A 14,903-nucleotide genomic window follows, 5' to 3' on the forward strand; every position below is an offset into this window, starting at 1 on the left:
CAGACCCTCCCCATACGTAACCTCCAACCTATACCTAACCTATTTGTACAGCACCTCTGCTTACTTTGGCAGTGTTTTCCGGTCATTCAGGCATGTTTAGACATCAAAACACACATAGGAATATCCAGAGTAATGCTAAACACCAAGAAAAGCATTAAAAAAAAAAAAAAAAATGAAAACCAAAAAACCACCCTGCCAATACACTACTGTACTGTAAATACAATACCCCTCCTAATTATGGCACCTTTTTCAGGTCAGTTTGCCATATTTAGACATTGACACACACATAGGAATATCCAGAGTAATGCTAAACACCAAGAAAACTATGGAAAAAACTGAAAAGCAAAAAACACCCTACTTATACAGTACTGTATGTACAGTACTCACCTTAATTTTGGCACTGTTTTCAGATCAGTCTGCCATATGTAGACATCACAACACGCATAGGATTATCCACATTAAAGCTAAACACCAAGGAAACAATGTAGAAACAACACACATTCACAAAAAAAAACTCTGGATGATTGGAAAGTCAGTTATCTGACACCAGTGATAGCTGCTCCCGGGCCACAAACTAGTTCCACGGCCAAATATGCCACCGGAAATTGGTTAAATTGGTATAAATGGTATACCTTCATCTTCACTGGTGTTTATACTATAAGATAAACTAAATAAAACCACAGAAAACTGATGAGTAAAAATACAGAAATGCAGAAAATAAATAGTGTTGAAGAGTAAAACCTACCTTCATATAACTTCCCACCATCCCAGTGCATAATTATGTCAGCACCTTCCAAGAGTTAAGCACATGTCTAGATGCAGAATTTCATGAGCATTCTCATGGTCTCTTCAGAATTTTGATACAACCAATAGTATTCAAATAAATCGCAAAAAGCTTTAATAACTCATAAGTCAGTGCTATCAGCGCAATGGAGTGAGGGGGGAGCCAGGAGGGTATGGTGGAGGGATGGGAGTGGGGGAGAAGCTAGGCTGTGGGCAAGATTATCACCCTTCTGTCATGAGGCAGACGGGCGCTTTTACCGTACATTTACTCGTGACTTGCACCTTGCGGTCAGTGGTATACACCCGGCTGTGTGGAAACACAACTTCCAGTGACCGAGTGACTGGACGTTTGGTAGAGAGATGGATGGCTGCTGTCACCAAACGTATACTCATGGCTTGCAGTTCGTTACACGCTCGGTGGCAGTTAGGAAAGACCTATCCTGGTGGCCGCGTGACTTTGGACATTTGGTAGGGATGCATACGGACATTTTGACACAGCTTGTGGGTTACAGTCGCATTACTCATGTGCCGAAAGTTCGATGGGAGTGATTGGACCAGAATGACTTGACCACTGAGTACAGGGGCAGAGAGACATTTTAGCTCTGGTTGTGGGTTACAGCGTATTTCTTGCTCACGGCTCAAGCCCAGCAGTCACAATACCAAATGTTTGAACATGTCAGCTGGCCGGCCAAACTTCTTGGGGACTTTCACGTCTGGATCATAGCAGGTAAATTCGGATAATGGTTTAACAGAGCCAAGGTCCGGTATCCAGATAATGAACACGTCCGGATACTGCACATCCAGATAAATGAAGGATTACTTTATATAAAACAATTGAACTGTTAGGAATAATGAACTTAAGAATGACCACTAAAGTTCAGTCATCTCTGAATGGCTGGTGTTTGTGTGTCGAAGGTGCAAGTGTCTCTAGATTTGCAATATTACATGTAATTCAGTCGTATGGTATTGTTAGTTGAGACCATAATACTCTTAGAAATTTATTGTCTCAGAGAACATGATTCATTGTATTTTGTTAACTGTGTCCTGTTTTATAATACTTTTGTGTGATAAGATATTTTTCTGCCAACTGTATTTGTGTTATATTCTTTTGTTTTATTCAGCCTAAGTGAGACTTTTTTAACTGGAAGAGTTAGATGTAGCTTTCATAAAACCCATCCAGTAGGAGAGGCCTTGCCAGAGTTGAATACAAGCTGTATGGAAGTAGCAACATTAATGGTAAACTGAATAATATGTAACTGGATTAGAGTGGCTAAATACAGTACTTCAGTTCTATTTTTCTGCATGCAGTATAAATTACATAGGATAGACTTTTCAAACTGCAGGGTTAAAATATAACTAGCTTTCATTAACCCTTGCACCAATATAGGTCTTATGCAAGTTGAATAAAATTGTTCAAAGGCAGAAGGAATTAAGTTCAAAGTACACTCTGTTATCTAGCTGATGGGAAGAATACTGTAGCTAGTTCGGTCACCTTAACTTGGCCGTCATTTTCATCCTTTTGTAACTTATTTCCAGTAGTTCAGTGGGAAAATAGAACAGTACTATGGCTTTACATCTATTCCATAGTATTTCATTGTAATTAGCAGTGTACTCTAGTGTTAATCTATTATTACATCTCAGCATTCAGGACGGAGAGAGGGCAATTTTAGGCCAAGATAAAATAAAAAGGCCACTCACGATGTAGTGCTGCCTACTTCTTCCTTAGCCTTTATCATTCTTTTTCTGTGCCTGCCCTTCTCTCCTCCTATTTCTCCCATCTTTCCTGTCATTTCCTATTGTTTTTCTTTCCTTTCCAGGTGGCTTTACATTGAGTGACAAGCCAAATGGTTTCCTGTAAGCCAAGAAACCATTTACAGTGCTCGGTGGTAACCATATAACCAAACCATATGTGCTCCCTATGTGTCAACAAGTAGGTTAGTGGAGGGTTAGTGCCCCTCCCCGTAAAACAAATAACTCAAAGTCAAAAGGCCCCCCCCTATGGGATTATGGCATCTGACAATAGATAGATAGATCGATAGTTTTCAAGTTGTTCACAGCTGATGAAGTGTTATGTTGTAAGTGAGATATTTTTTTTTGCCACAGCGCCTAACCCTGTGAGAGGGATACAACACCACCTCGACTCTCAGAACATAACCTTTGAGTGGCCACGACCAGAGGGCAGGATTGATACCTACACGATTATATGGTGGAACGATCTCACACCAGACAACAAGGTATGTAAAGCTGTTGGAAGGGACTGTTTAGTGCAGCTGCATTCACAGTATGGCATCATTTTATATATATATATATATATATATATATATATATATATATATATATATATATATATATATAATATACATTCTTTTGTGCGTTATGTCCACAGTGAATTGATAAAAATTATCAATCATATTACTGTTGCTATCCATTAACTTGATTTGCTAATTTCCTCCAGTTAACAGTATGTGTTGTGTGTAAAAATTTGTGATATTGTGGGGCACATCCCTGACGTATATTGAGGATTTACTGTATATAGGCACAAATCTTCTCTTTGAACAATTCACAGCATATAAATTCCAGCAGTACCAATACTTACTAGAACATTGGCTGAAACAAGTAGGATGACTGCTTCACCAACCAAATCAGTTATCATCCTCTTCACTCCACACAGACATGAATCACAAATGCACCCTCATATCTCCTTCTTTAACCAACTTCCTCCTGTGGAAAGACACTCCAAAGTTGTAGGTCTTACCTTGGATACATGCATGACATTCTCATTACATACAAGCAACATCAGCACAAAGGAATCTCTGAAACTCCACTCTTGAAAACACTCACTAGCACTGTCTTTCAGTAGCTGTGAAAATCTCTGAAAACTGGGCAAGCAGCTCATAAGAAAGACAGCGAGTTCCACCTTATCTACCTCAGACATGGAAAAGCATGAAAAATACATTTAAAAAGACATTAAAAATAAAAAATTGACAAGAAGCGAAAAGTACTTCCAGTCAGGGATCATGAGTGATGCACAGTTTGTCTCTTCATCTCAAGATCCATCCCACTCATGTACCTTTATGTTGCACACCACCCTTTATCACAAAAATGTAAAAATTGAACAACTTCCCAAAGTTACACAGTGCACTTGAATACGTCTCGCTTCCTTCAGCCAGTATTGCATTTCACAGGCACATTCATAAACATATAGCCACTACATCCATCCAAAGCCTCCAGTAAACAGAATCCTTCATGAACCACCACCAGATATCCATCCCCCATAAACTACCTTACCCAGGAACATATGAGCAGCCAGAATGCAGTGCAGCCATCATTCTCTCTTGCTTCAGCACCAACATGGAATGCAACTCACTGAAAATTTTGTGTCCTTCCTGTAATGCAGCCACCCACACCTTGGTGTGCTTGCTCACCTCATGCATCTCACCATCACAACACAGACAGTCCTTCAACATAACTTCAACAGAAGTTCTCTGGGAGTGCCCTACTGAAGTGGCTGGTTTCCTGCCTTCCACTGGGTTTACATCCCTATGATCCAAGGGTCACAACAAAAACAACTGAGTTGATGGAAGAAATCATACCCATATTGAAGTTCACTATGTTGTGAAACTGAGACTCTATTTAGACTGAAACTTGTGTATCTTTATAATAATTACAATCCCTATTTATGGCAGTTGTTAATGAAAACTCAGAATAAATTATATGCAAATATTTAGGCATGTGATTTGAATTTGGGGGTTTGGATTATGTGTGAATGATTGTGTTGCCCATTTTCCTTGGGCATGCTGTTAACAAGTCTGCAACTTTTATACTTTCTTTTGTTTCTGAGTCCCACCTCATCTTATCCTGAGGTGGGGAGAAAAGTCAAAATGATGATGATGATGATGATGATGAAGATAATGAAATTGTGTTGACTGTGAAGGTTCCATACATCAGTTTTGATCCTCTTCAAGCCAACAGCTTATATATTGTCTTAATAAACTCAATTGCATATAGCTTTATGGGTATTATTTCCTCTATTTGAATAATTTGTTGCACTGTGAAATCACGACATGGTTGACCTGGTATTTCTTTTATAATGAACATGTATAATGAATATGTTTGCAGTAGATTGTCAAGAGCCATTTTTGAATTTCTCTGTTTTATTGTTGTGTTGGGTGTCTGTTGCAGGGTTGTCTCTAACTTTATAGCCAGATGTAGAAACATTTTATACCACTGGACAAAAGTTTTAACAGTTATTCTATATCATTACCTTGTTTGAGTAATTTTATGTTGTTTTGTCATGATTTATATATACAGTATATTTTTTTTCATTCTGTTTATCATTTTTTATTTATTTATTTATTTTTTTTGTGCTGAGCAAGTTTCTTACAGCATTTGAAAAGCCACTTGAATAATTCTTTGACTCAGCTTTGGTAACTTTAGTCTGTCACGTATTGTTGGTGTGCAGTTTGCTTGTCTTTTTCAGTTTATATTTACCATTGTAGTAATAATAGCATAGACTACTTAATGTATCCCTTCTCAGAAATCCAAGGAAATATCTGGTGACCAGGCAACAGAGGGGATCAACCGCAAACTGACTGTACTGATTGGGGAGTTGATGCCTGGTGAACTGTACCACTTCCACTTTCACACCACTGCACACTCTGTCTCCAGCGATACCACCACTCTCACCACCAGAACACGTTTGTATTTACTTACAATCTCCTTTATCACACTCTGCAGTACAGTATTTATCAAGTTAGTTGTGCAGCCAGTTCTGTTTAAGGCCATAGGTAAGACAGTTGGATGTTACTGAAGTGCACCAGTGTATTATTAGATCCTGTAATCACAATCACCATAACAGTGGTGAACCAGTGTAGATATAACTGATTTTTGGGTGATGATAGTGATGATTAGGATGGTGATGATCATGATGATAAACTTAGTAATAGATTATATATCATATAACTGCAGGGACATTTTCTGGTCTGGCAAACAACCTTGGACATAGCCATAGTAAGCCTGACCAAATCTAACTTACACAACTTGATCTCATTTGCCTTGATGATCTAACATTACCCAACCTGACCAATCTGACATCACTGGATGACCTAACCAACCTAACCTATTCTTACCAAATCTGACCTGATCTGATCTGATCTGGCTTGATGTCCTAACTCAGCCTAACTTAACCTTTCTCCACCCAACCCAACCCAACCCAACCAATCCAACCCAGTCTAGCTCAGTCCAAATGCTAACTGCAGTGGCAATCTTTGATAGTAAGAGATTTAAGCTGTCACACCCTCATCTAAAATTTTTGTTGCATATGGGATAGAGCACTCTGACTGCAGGATCAGAGGTTCGAGTCCACCCAAGGGTCATTGGTAGACATCAGGAAGGGCATCTGGTCATATAGTACTACACTTTCCAAAACGAAAATTCGCCTTAGCCCTTATCAAAAAGGGGACACGGCATTAAAAAAAAAAAAGTTTAGGTAATAACCTTGGCTATCACCATAGCGAACCTAATTTAACCACACCTAACTCAGCCTGGCCTTACATGCTGTAGCAACCTTTGACACACTTTCACGCTGTCCAGCCTTCATATCATAAACAATTTCCTCTACATTTTCAGGTCCTGTAATTACATCAGACATAACCATAGTAAACCAGCTGGAGACACAGGAGTTCACTCTGCGCTACACACCCACCCCTGCTGCTGTGGCAACCTTTGACAAGTACAGGTTCATGCTGTCAGACCCTGCTGTACCTGTCAAGGAGAAGCTTGCCACTGATGATGACAGGAAGGTTGGCATCATGCCTTATGTCGAATGTTTTTTAGTTTCATCCCTTAAAAATGAGCATCACCACAGTAGCCGAAGGGTTAGTGTTTTGTGGCAATGAAGCTGCCGTCCCTGTATCACCTCGGTTGGAATCCTGGTGCAGACAGTTGTTGCCACTTGACTCAGGAGGTTAATACCTAGGGGAGGAAACTGTGGTAACCTGGGTAATACAGTGACCTTGTATCTCAGGCAAGTGGGTGAATAAACTGACTTAAGCTCAAAGGCCAAAGTTATGGAGATAAATGGTATGGCTAAGCACCTCATGGAGTCTGCCCTCATCTTTACCTGGACCTTGAAAAGAGTGTAGTGACAGCATTGACATTCTTTGCCTCCTAGAAATACCTCTCAGTTGAATAAAATTGTCTAGCATTAGTTGGTATAGAATACTAAAGTTGTGCCAGTCATGAGTGTTAATGCTGACAGTATTAACACATTCAAGGACCTATCACTCATTTAGCAGAATAAAATCATCCAACACTAGCAGGAATAAAATACTGTGCAGTGATAGAATTTCCTTTCCATTCAGAAGGTTAAGGTGGCTAAGCTATAATATGCACACATCTTCAACAGATCGTCTTTGAGGGTCTAGTGGCAGGGCGATTATACAACGTGACTGCGTGGACAGTGTCAGGTGGGGTTACAAGCCAGCCTCTTATACGCCAAGACCGCCTGTTCCCAGAGTCCGTCTCCAACATCACCGCCAAGCACATCTCAGATACCCAGATTACACTTGCCTGGACTAAACCCAAAGGAGACTATGATTCATTTGAGGTTAGTGATGTTGACATAATAGTACTTTTATAATCACAGTAATATATTTTTTTAAGAGTTATGCAGGGACTGAAGAAATTTTGCTCATTGCACAAGGAATAGCTTAAGGATCAAACCTAAAGGAGACTGATTCATTTGAAGTTAGTTAGGCGGAGGAGCCAGTTTTTCAGGGGCATGAGTGATTGTCTTGCCACTTTCAATGGGTTTGATGTTCATAGTTCTCCCACACTCCTACCGCTTGCCTGGACCAAAACCAAAGGAGATTAGGATTCATTTGAGGTTAGTGATGTAGTTATGTGTTGATACTTGCATCTATAGAAAAAAATACAGTAAATATATTTACCTGAATGTGCTTTTGTACAGTGTAGATGGTAAGCTGGTAGGTGCCGTTAAGAGTTTTTATGATGGTAGTAAGGGTTAATGGGCATCTAAGTGAATGGTTCACAATCGGTGTGGGCATGCAACAAGGTTGTGTGATGTCCCCATGGTTGTTCAGTATATATATGGTGGAGTGATGAAAGAAGTAAAAATACGAGTAATGGAGAGGGGGATGGTTTTGGTACTGAATGGTGATGGATGGAATATCTCAAATTTGTTGTATACTGATGATGCAGTACTGCTTGCAAATACCGGACAAAAACTTGGTAGGCTAGTGCAGAGTTTTGCCGATGTCTGTGAGCATCATGCTTTGAGAGGAAATGTAGAAGAACATAAAGTGCTGGTTATTGACAGAGAAGGTGACTCCCAGTGCAATGTTACAGTGAGAGAGACTGGAATTGGTGAGAGAGTTCAAATACCTGGGTACAGTGATAGAAAAGAGAGGAAAATATGCAAAAGAAGTGGAAAATAGAGTGACACAAGAAAGAAAAGTAGCTGGAGCAATGAAGGCCTTGATAAGAAACAGATGCTTAAGTGCTGAAGCTGCACAAGGCTTGCATGAAGGAATATTAGTGCCAACTTTAACATATGGTTGTAAGACTATGGTGTGGCATGAAAATGAAAAGTCAAGAGTAAGAGCACTGGAGATGGGACTGCTGAGGAAAGTATGTTGATTACAGAGGGTGGATAGGATGCAAAATAATGTGATTTGTGAAAGATGTGGAGTGAGGAAGTCAGTGGACACCAGAATCGAAGAGAGTGTACTGAGATGGTATGGTCATGTGGAGAGAATGGATGGTGAAAAAGGTATATCTGGGTGAATTTGAAGGAGGAAGAAGGTGAGGTAGGCCAAGGAGAAGGTGGAGAGATATGGTGGATGAGTGTTTGAGGAAGAGAGGTTTGGAAGTCAGTGAGGCAAGGGAACTGACAAGAGGTCAAGCTGGCTGGATGAGTGTTGTGAGGAGAAGTGCATGATCAGGGATTTGGCTTTTTAACGTGGCAGCGTCTGGATTGACTTTATCGGATACGGTTATGTGATGCTACAGAATGTGGTGAATGTTTTTGGCATATCCGATTGAGCCAGGATTCTGGGGGCTTGAATGATGAGAGAATGGAAATGTGGTCCATTGGACTGGGCAGATTTGGGCTGTCTGAACATTGCTACTCCTCACCCTGCCCTAGGGTGGAAAAGGAGGTCCAGATGATGATGATGATGCTGTTGATAATTCTCCGACTTCTTCATCCACCCTGTTTCTGGATTTTACCTCACTCCATCTTTAGTAGAGAAAAAAAAAGTCAAAAGTGGTGATGATGATGATGATTTACGGTATGTTTTCAGTATGTCAGCATTTTTTGTGTCTTTATAAATTGGCTATTAAATCCATTGTATATTAAAAGAAATTTGCATATTGTGATTCCATGGCTACCTCCAAAGCTGATTTCTTAGCTTCCCTCAATTTAGTGAATCATTTATGTGGAAAAACTTGTCTTATTCTGAAACATATCCATGGCTTATAATGATGACTGCCGATTTTATTGTTTTGTATATATTTCTCCCAGTTTTATGTTTTCTTTTTCCTTATTTTGTGATCCTATACTTCTTTTGAATCATTTATGTGGAAAAACTTGTCTTATCCGATTGAGCCAGGATTCTGGGGGCTTGAATGATGAGAGAATGGAAATGTGGTCCATTGGACTGGGCAGATTTGGGCTGTCTGGACATTGCTACTCCTCACCCTGCCCTAGGGTGGAAAAGGAGGTCCAGATGATGATGATGATGCATATGATGATGAATTAAGTTTCCTTATTGTATCCCCTCACTTTTCTATTTTCCCTTTCTTTGTTTCTGAATCCTGCTTCACATCTTTAGGCGGGAAAAAGGTCTTTAAGATGATGATGATGATGATAACTGTCTCTTTACCATTCAGTGCAATGTTTGTCCAACAGTGGTTAAGTGATGATAATGATGATGATGATGATGATGATGGTAATGATGATGATGATGATGATGATGATGGTGATGATGATGACTGTCTACATACCATTTTGTGCTTGCATGGATCTCACATAGTGATCCTCTACTTTCCTCCCACCACCCTAGGCTTCCACCCACCCCCAACCCCACCATTGCCTCCACATTCCCCTCACCCTAACCTCCCAACATCCCCATGTCCCCCATCCACACCCCCATCACCAACCTCCTCACTCCTGCCTAATCCCTTCCTCTCCTACTCTCCCTACCCCTTCATTCCTCCCATGCCATCCTCTGCTCAAAAATGGGCTGTGTCCTTGGATGCATGCTGTGTTGAATGGCAACAAGCAGATGAGAATCACACTGCAGGCCTAATCCTAAAAGTGTCAACAGTTTCTTCCCTATCTTCCCAGGTACAATACTTGAGTGATGGTGAGCTGATCACCAAGCACACAGGATCTGATTCCCTCACCCTGACCCGACTTCGACCCTACCGCAACTACACATTTACTGTCCTGACCCGATCTGGCAGTTTGAATCATGTTATTATGAGGCAGAGCAAACCTGTATCAGCTACATTCTCCACCACAGAGGGTCTGCCAGGCAAGGTGAGAGAAAAGAGAGGGGGAGAGAGAGAGAGTGAGTACTTTCAGTTTTACTCCCTTGTCAATACACTTACCATTGGTCACTGCCTGCCCCTTTGCATTATATCTGCCTGACACCCACCACTCCAGTAACTTACATTTTATTTTGGTCTCATAACCCTTCAACCACTTTGTTTAATTTGAAAAGCTTGCTCATATTACAAGGGTTAATCAAGGATGTGTATGAGTGAATTAGGAAAATGTCATCAGATTGAAGAGACTAATGCTGCTTGTTATTCTTATTTTCCTGCCTCAGAAAGTCCTTTATTGTGTTGTCATTTTGTTAGCATTTACATTCACAGTAATGTACGGAAAGAGTACATGTTCAAGATCATGTGCTAACTGCAAAGCTTACTTGCCAGTTTCTCATAATTTGCACTATGCTATTTGTCATTTTGGACAATTTTGACTTTTTGGAACATGTCCAAATGATGAATGATGATGATGATGATTTGGAAAACGTCACTGTTTTATAACAAGGACTTACTGTACTGTATGTCTGGATGTTGCAGTGTCATTCCAGCACATAACACATTTATTATTTTTGTCCCCTTTTTTCCTTATATTGCTATTTGTATTTCCACCACCTCATTGTATGTATGTTTGGAAGGTTATTGGTACTTTAGAGCTGTGTCATGAAAATTAAAGGAGAAAAGATGCCATATTATTGAATGAATGAAACCCAGTAGTAGGAAGATGATTTTTCAAATTTATAATGCCTAGGCTGTTTTATTCAGCTTAGGAGAGACTGTTTAATCCTGAAAGCGTTAGAAGTGATTTTCTTCAGCCCCATTATTATGATAACACTCTCCTTTTATAGTAGAGTACTATCAGTACCTGTAATTTCCTGATATGATGTCAAGACCAAGACATATAATGATTAGAATATCTCAGTTGGAGTGACGACTATGCATAGTTTCAGTCCCAAAGAGGTGACTTGATTTTTTTTTTTTTTTTTTTTTTTTTTTTTTTTTTAATGTACTGCATTGTCATCAGAGGAAATAGCTGCACATTTACCTTCCAGATCATTAGACTGTGATGGCCTAACCTCAGGCCCCTGCATTACAAAGGGTGTAATATGGGCTTGGCTGTAAAATTTTTATACCAGAATTGCCAGTCTGTGTAGTAATGATCGTTAAATATTATATTCTAGGTCACCAGGTTTGTACCACACATAGAGTCTCCAAGTGAGGTTAGATTTGAGTGGGCATTGTCTCCTGATGAGCAAAATGGAGTTCTCCACGGCTACAGCATCGAGTATGGTGTAAAGGTGAGTCACAAGCAGTTGATGTTTATGATGTAGTTTTATGTCAGAACTAAATAACTGTATTAGGAATACATTATTCTGGCTGTCAGAAGCTGTAATTTGCACATGCGAAATCTGTACTGCCTGAGGCAGTTTTTTAATATACTGTACATATCCTCATAACATTGGTTCACACAGCGGTCTAGTCTCATGTTGATTATTGTAATGTGTCTTTGTGGTAGGTGGGGGGGCTCACCATCCACTCACTCGATGTAGTGCTGCTTTGGGTGTCTGCCTTTTCCTCACTTCCATCCTTCCTCTTCTGTCTTTCTCTCCTCTTTCTTCAGCCTATGGGTGACTTTACACTCCCTCTTCTGTCTTTCTTTCCTTCCTTCTTTCCTCTTCCTTCTGCCTATGGGTGACTCTACACTGAATGACAAGCCAAATGATTTCCTGTACACCAGGAAACCATTTACTGTGCTGGGTGGTAACCATATAACCACATTATGGCACCTGGTGGTTTAATGGGTAATTAAGGTGCTCTAATTAGATTGAGCCAGTGAAAGTTTATGTCCAAGGGATGGTTGGGGTTTATTGCTGACATAATGCCACTCAGGGATGAGTGAGGCTGGTCACTTTCTTCTTAAATGTCAGGACCAACTTGCCTAGCCCCGGGTTCCTTCGCTCCCTATGGGGCAACATAGGATTGGATGATGGATGGATGGATGTTATGGATTGGTCTTCTAAAGACTCTATAAAATAAAGTTTAATCTTTATTAAACAGGGCAGCAAGGCATATACTGTACTTGGTTTTCCTCCAAGAACCCTTGCTCCCTCATTTGTAATTGAGTTGCACTAACTGTCAGGAAAATCTAGAATAGAATTTACACTAGGTCTCATAACTTTCAAGATTTTTATGTTTGGTGAACCAAAGTATCATGATAAACTGTTTAACCCATGGATTGCGAGCTGCATCTCAGGCTGGGTAGCATCGCGTTGCGAGCCACAGCTCAGGCTGTGCTAACCTTCCAGTGGCCATGCATCACTGCTAACTACTCCACCCCTATGCAAACTTACGCATGGCACTGTGCAGAGATAGAGAGATTTTTTCTTTTTCACCAGATGATGCCCTGGATGTTTATCTACAAGTTTATTTAAAAAAAAAAAAAAAAAAAAAAAAAAGATTTTCATATTTTCACTACACCCCCACGCAAACTTATGCATGGCGCTACGCAAAGACGGAGAGAGAGAGAGAGAGAGAGAGTTTTTTTTCACCAGATGATGCCTTGGATGTTTATCTTCAAATTTATAATAAGCAAAAACTTTTTTTTTTTTTTTCATTGTTTGCACTCCACGTGGTGGGATAAAAAAGGGTAATTGTGCAGTCCACAGGTTAAACCTCTGCTGGCACACCTAGGTGTGATATTGTGAAGTGGAGATGATTCTTTGCACTTTGATGAAGTGGGAGCTGTACATCAGTTGTCTTTCTCTGATCATTCATTATCATATGTGGTCCCAGGGTTTTAGAATACCTGTACTGTATTGTGGATTGCCATTATACATGAACAGTTGCTTTTGTATCAGTCTTTTAAGGGGCAGCCCAAAACTTCTCTCTTTTCAAGAAGCTGTGGTCATGGGAGAGGTTTACATGCATCAGTCTTGGTCACCTAATGGTGGCTTTCCACATTGCTCAGTCTCTGGCAGCTTACCTGTTCAGTCCCTTATTCCCAAGGTCTTGCTTTGTGGACTCATCCCAGATGTTTTTTGGTCTGCCTCTCACAGCCCCACCCTAGATATTCACATTTCTCATCTTCCACACACAGTTGTTATCTTCCATCCTCTCATCATGCCCAAACCATCTCAATGTATCCCTCTTCATCAGAACACCAGTACATTCCAGTCCCATCCTTCCTCACAACTTCTTAGTCACAATCCTAACCTTACATTCAAGGATGCACTACTCATCCATTTTAGCATTATCATCACTGTATTTTTGAGTCCACCAGAATCCTCTTCCTTTACTGTCCAGGCCTCACTTCAGTAGAGCATTACACTCTTGACATGCTGCATACAAGGACCCCATAGCATGGAGGGAGAGCCCTCTGAGTGTCAGGAGAGGCAGCAGCTCCCTGATTTTCCAGTCACTCCATACCATAGCCACAGAGCTAGCTCCAGCCTCACCCCCAGCACATAACATGTTCCCCAAAGGATAAAATTCCTTCACACAAGAGACTCTCCAGCATGGTTAATCCATTCCTACCTCTCTGTCTTTACATGCTTTTCCATACACACCACATACCCAAAATCAGTATTATTTCACAGCCTGCCTCTAATACCACTACTTATGCAGCCAATATCTCAAACACTGCACAAGTTGGAGTTACTTCCCCACCCTTATGACAAACTGCACATTGCCCACACTCCTGCTTTGACAGTACCACCACCAGCCCTAGATTGCAGCACTTTTGTTTTATCAGCATTTACTCTCAAACCCTTGTACCCCATTCCTTCTCTCCACTTATTAAATCTTTCCTTTGCCACCCTTTTATTCTACATGATCAGCACCAGGTCATCAGGATACAACCCCTCCCATGGGAGTCCAGTTCTGAAGTCACATGAGAGAGCTTCAGGCACCATGATAAACTATCTGTCAAGGATCACCTAGACATGAGAGGCACCCAGTTTCTTGCTGCAACCTCCACAAACCCACAACATCCACTACAGTACATGGCAGCACATCCACCCACACCAAGGAACATCAAAACAACACCCAGCACACGATACCTTACACAAATGCTATCATCTCTCCCCCCTTGGCCACCTCAGACCAGCTTCCAGAAGCATATCCACACTCAGATCACTCGCTGCTCCATTCAGTCACTTAACCCTTTAACCGGGGGCTTGATTTGCTTTTTCTTGCGGCACCCGCGGGCATATTCGCGCTCTGACAGACTCTCTAAAAATATTTGCCAAAAATCAGTTATTAGTCCTAGAATATTAAAATCACATATGCTTATGGCACATGCCTTCAGCTTTCTCCTGGGGTGTTTGTTGAGCCTTCGTCGAGTACCGTAGGACTTGTGGAGACCTCTGAAGTTTGGTAACTTTGGTAACGAAGTCTCCACTTTACACTTCCTGACAACCCGTAATATGATTACCACAGCCTGATATTATCACTAGAAACACTGTTCTATGATTCTCAAATAGTTTGGAATCCATACTCCAGAAAAAAAAACTGTGTAAGCAATGAAAATTACGAGGGCGTGTGACCTT

General features: G+C 40.7%; 1 protein-coding gene across 1 annotated transcript in view; it reads left to right on the forward strand.

Moving 5' to 3' along the window:
- Window positions 1-14,903, forward strand: part of Ptp10D (Protein tyrosine phosphatase 10D) — a 159,455-nt gene that overhangs the window by 92,720 nt on the left and 51,832 nt on the right. Inside the window, exons 14-19 of the mRNA XM_080266339.1 lie at window positions 2,887-3,017; window positions 5,321-5,480; window positions 6,412-6,584; window positions 7,190-7,390; window positions 10,154-10,348; window positions 11,538-11,654. Coding sequence (XP_080122465.1) covers window positions 2,887-3,017; window positions 5,321-5,480; window positions 6,412-6,584; window positions 7,190-7,390; window positions 10,154-10,348; window positions 11,538-11,654 — 977 coding nt within the window. The remainder of the gene's footprint in view (window positions 1-2,886; window positions 3,018-5,320; window positions 5,481-6,411; window positions 6,585-7,189; window positions 7,391-10,153; window positions 10,349-11,537; window positions 11,655-14,903) is intronic.

Source organism: Coenobita brevimanus, chromosome 20 (genome assembly GCF_032717465.1).
Source record: "Coenobita brevimanus isolate Jiangsu-jjx chromosome 20, ASM3271746v2, whole genome shotgun sequence".
Lineage (NCBI taxonomy): Eukaryota > Metazoa > Arthropoda > Malacostraca > Decapoda > Coenobitidae > Coenobita > Coenobita brevimanus.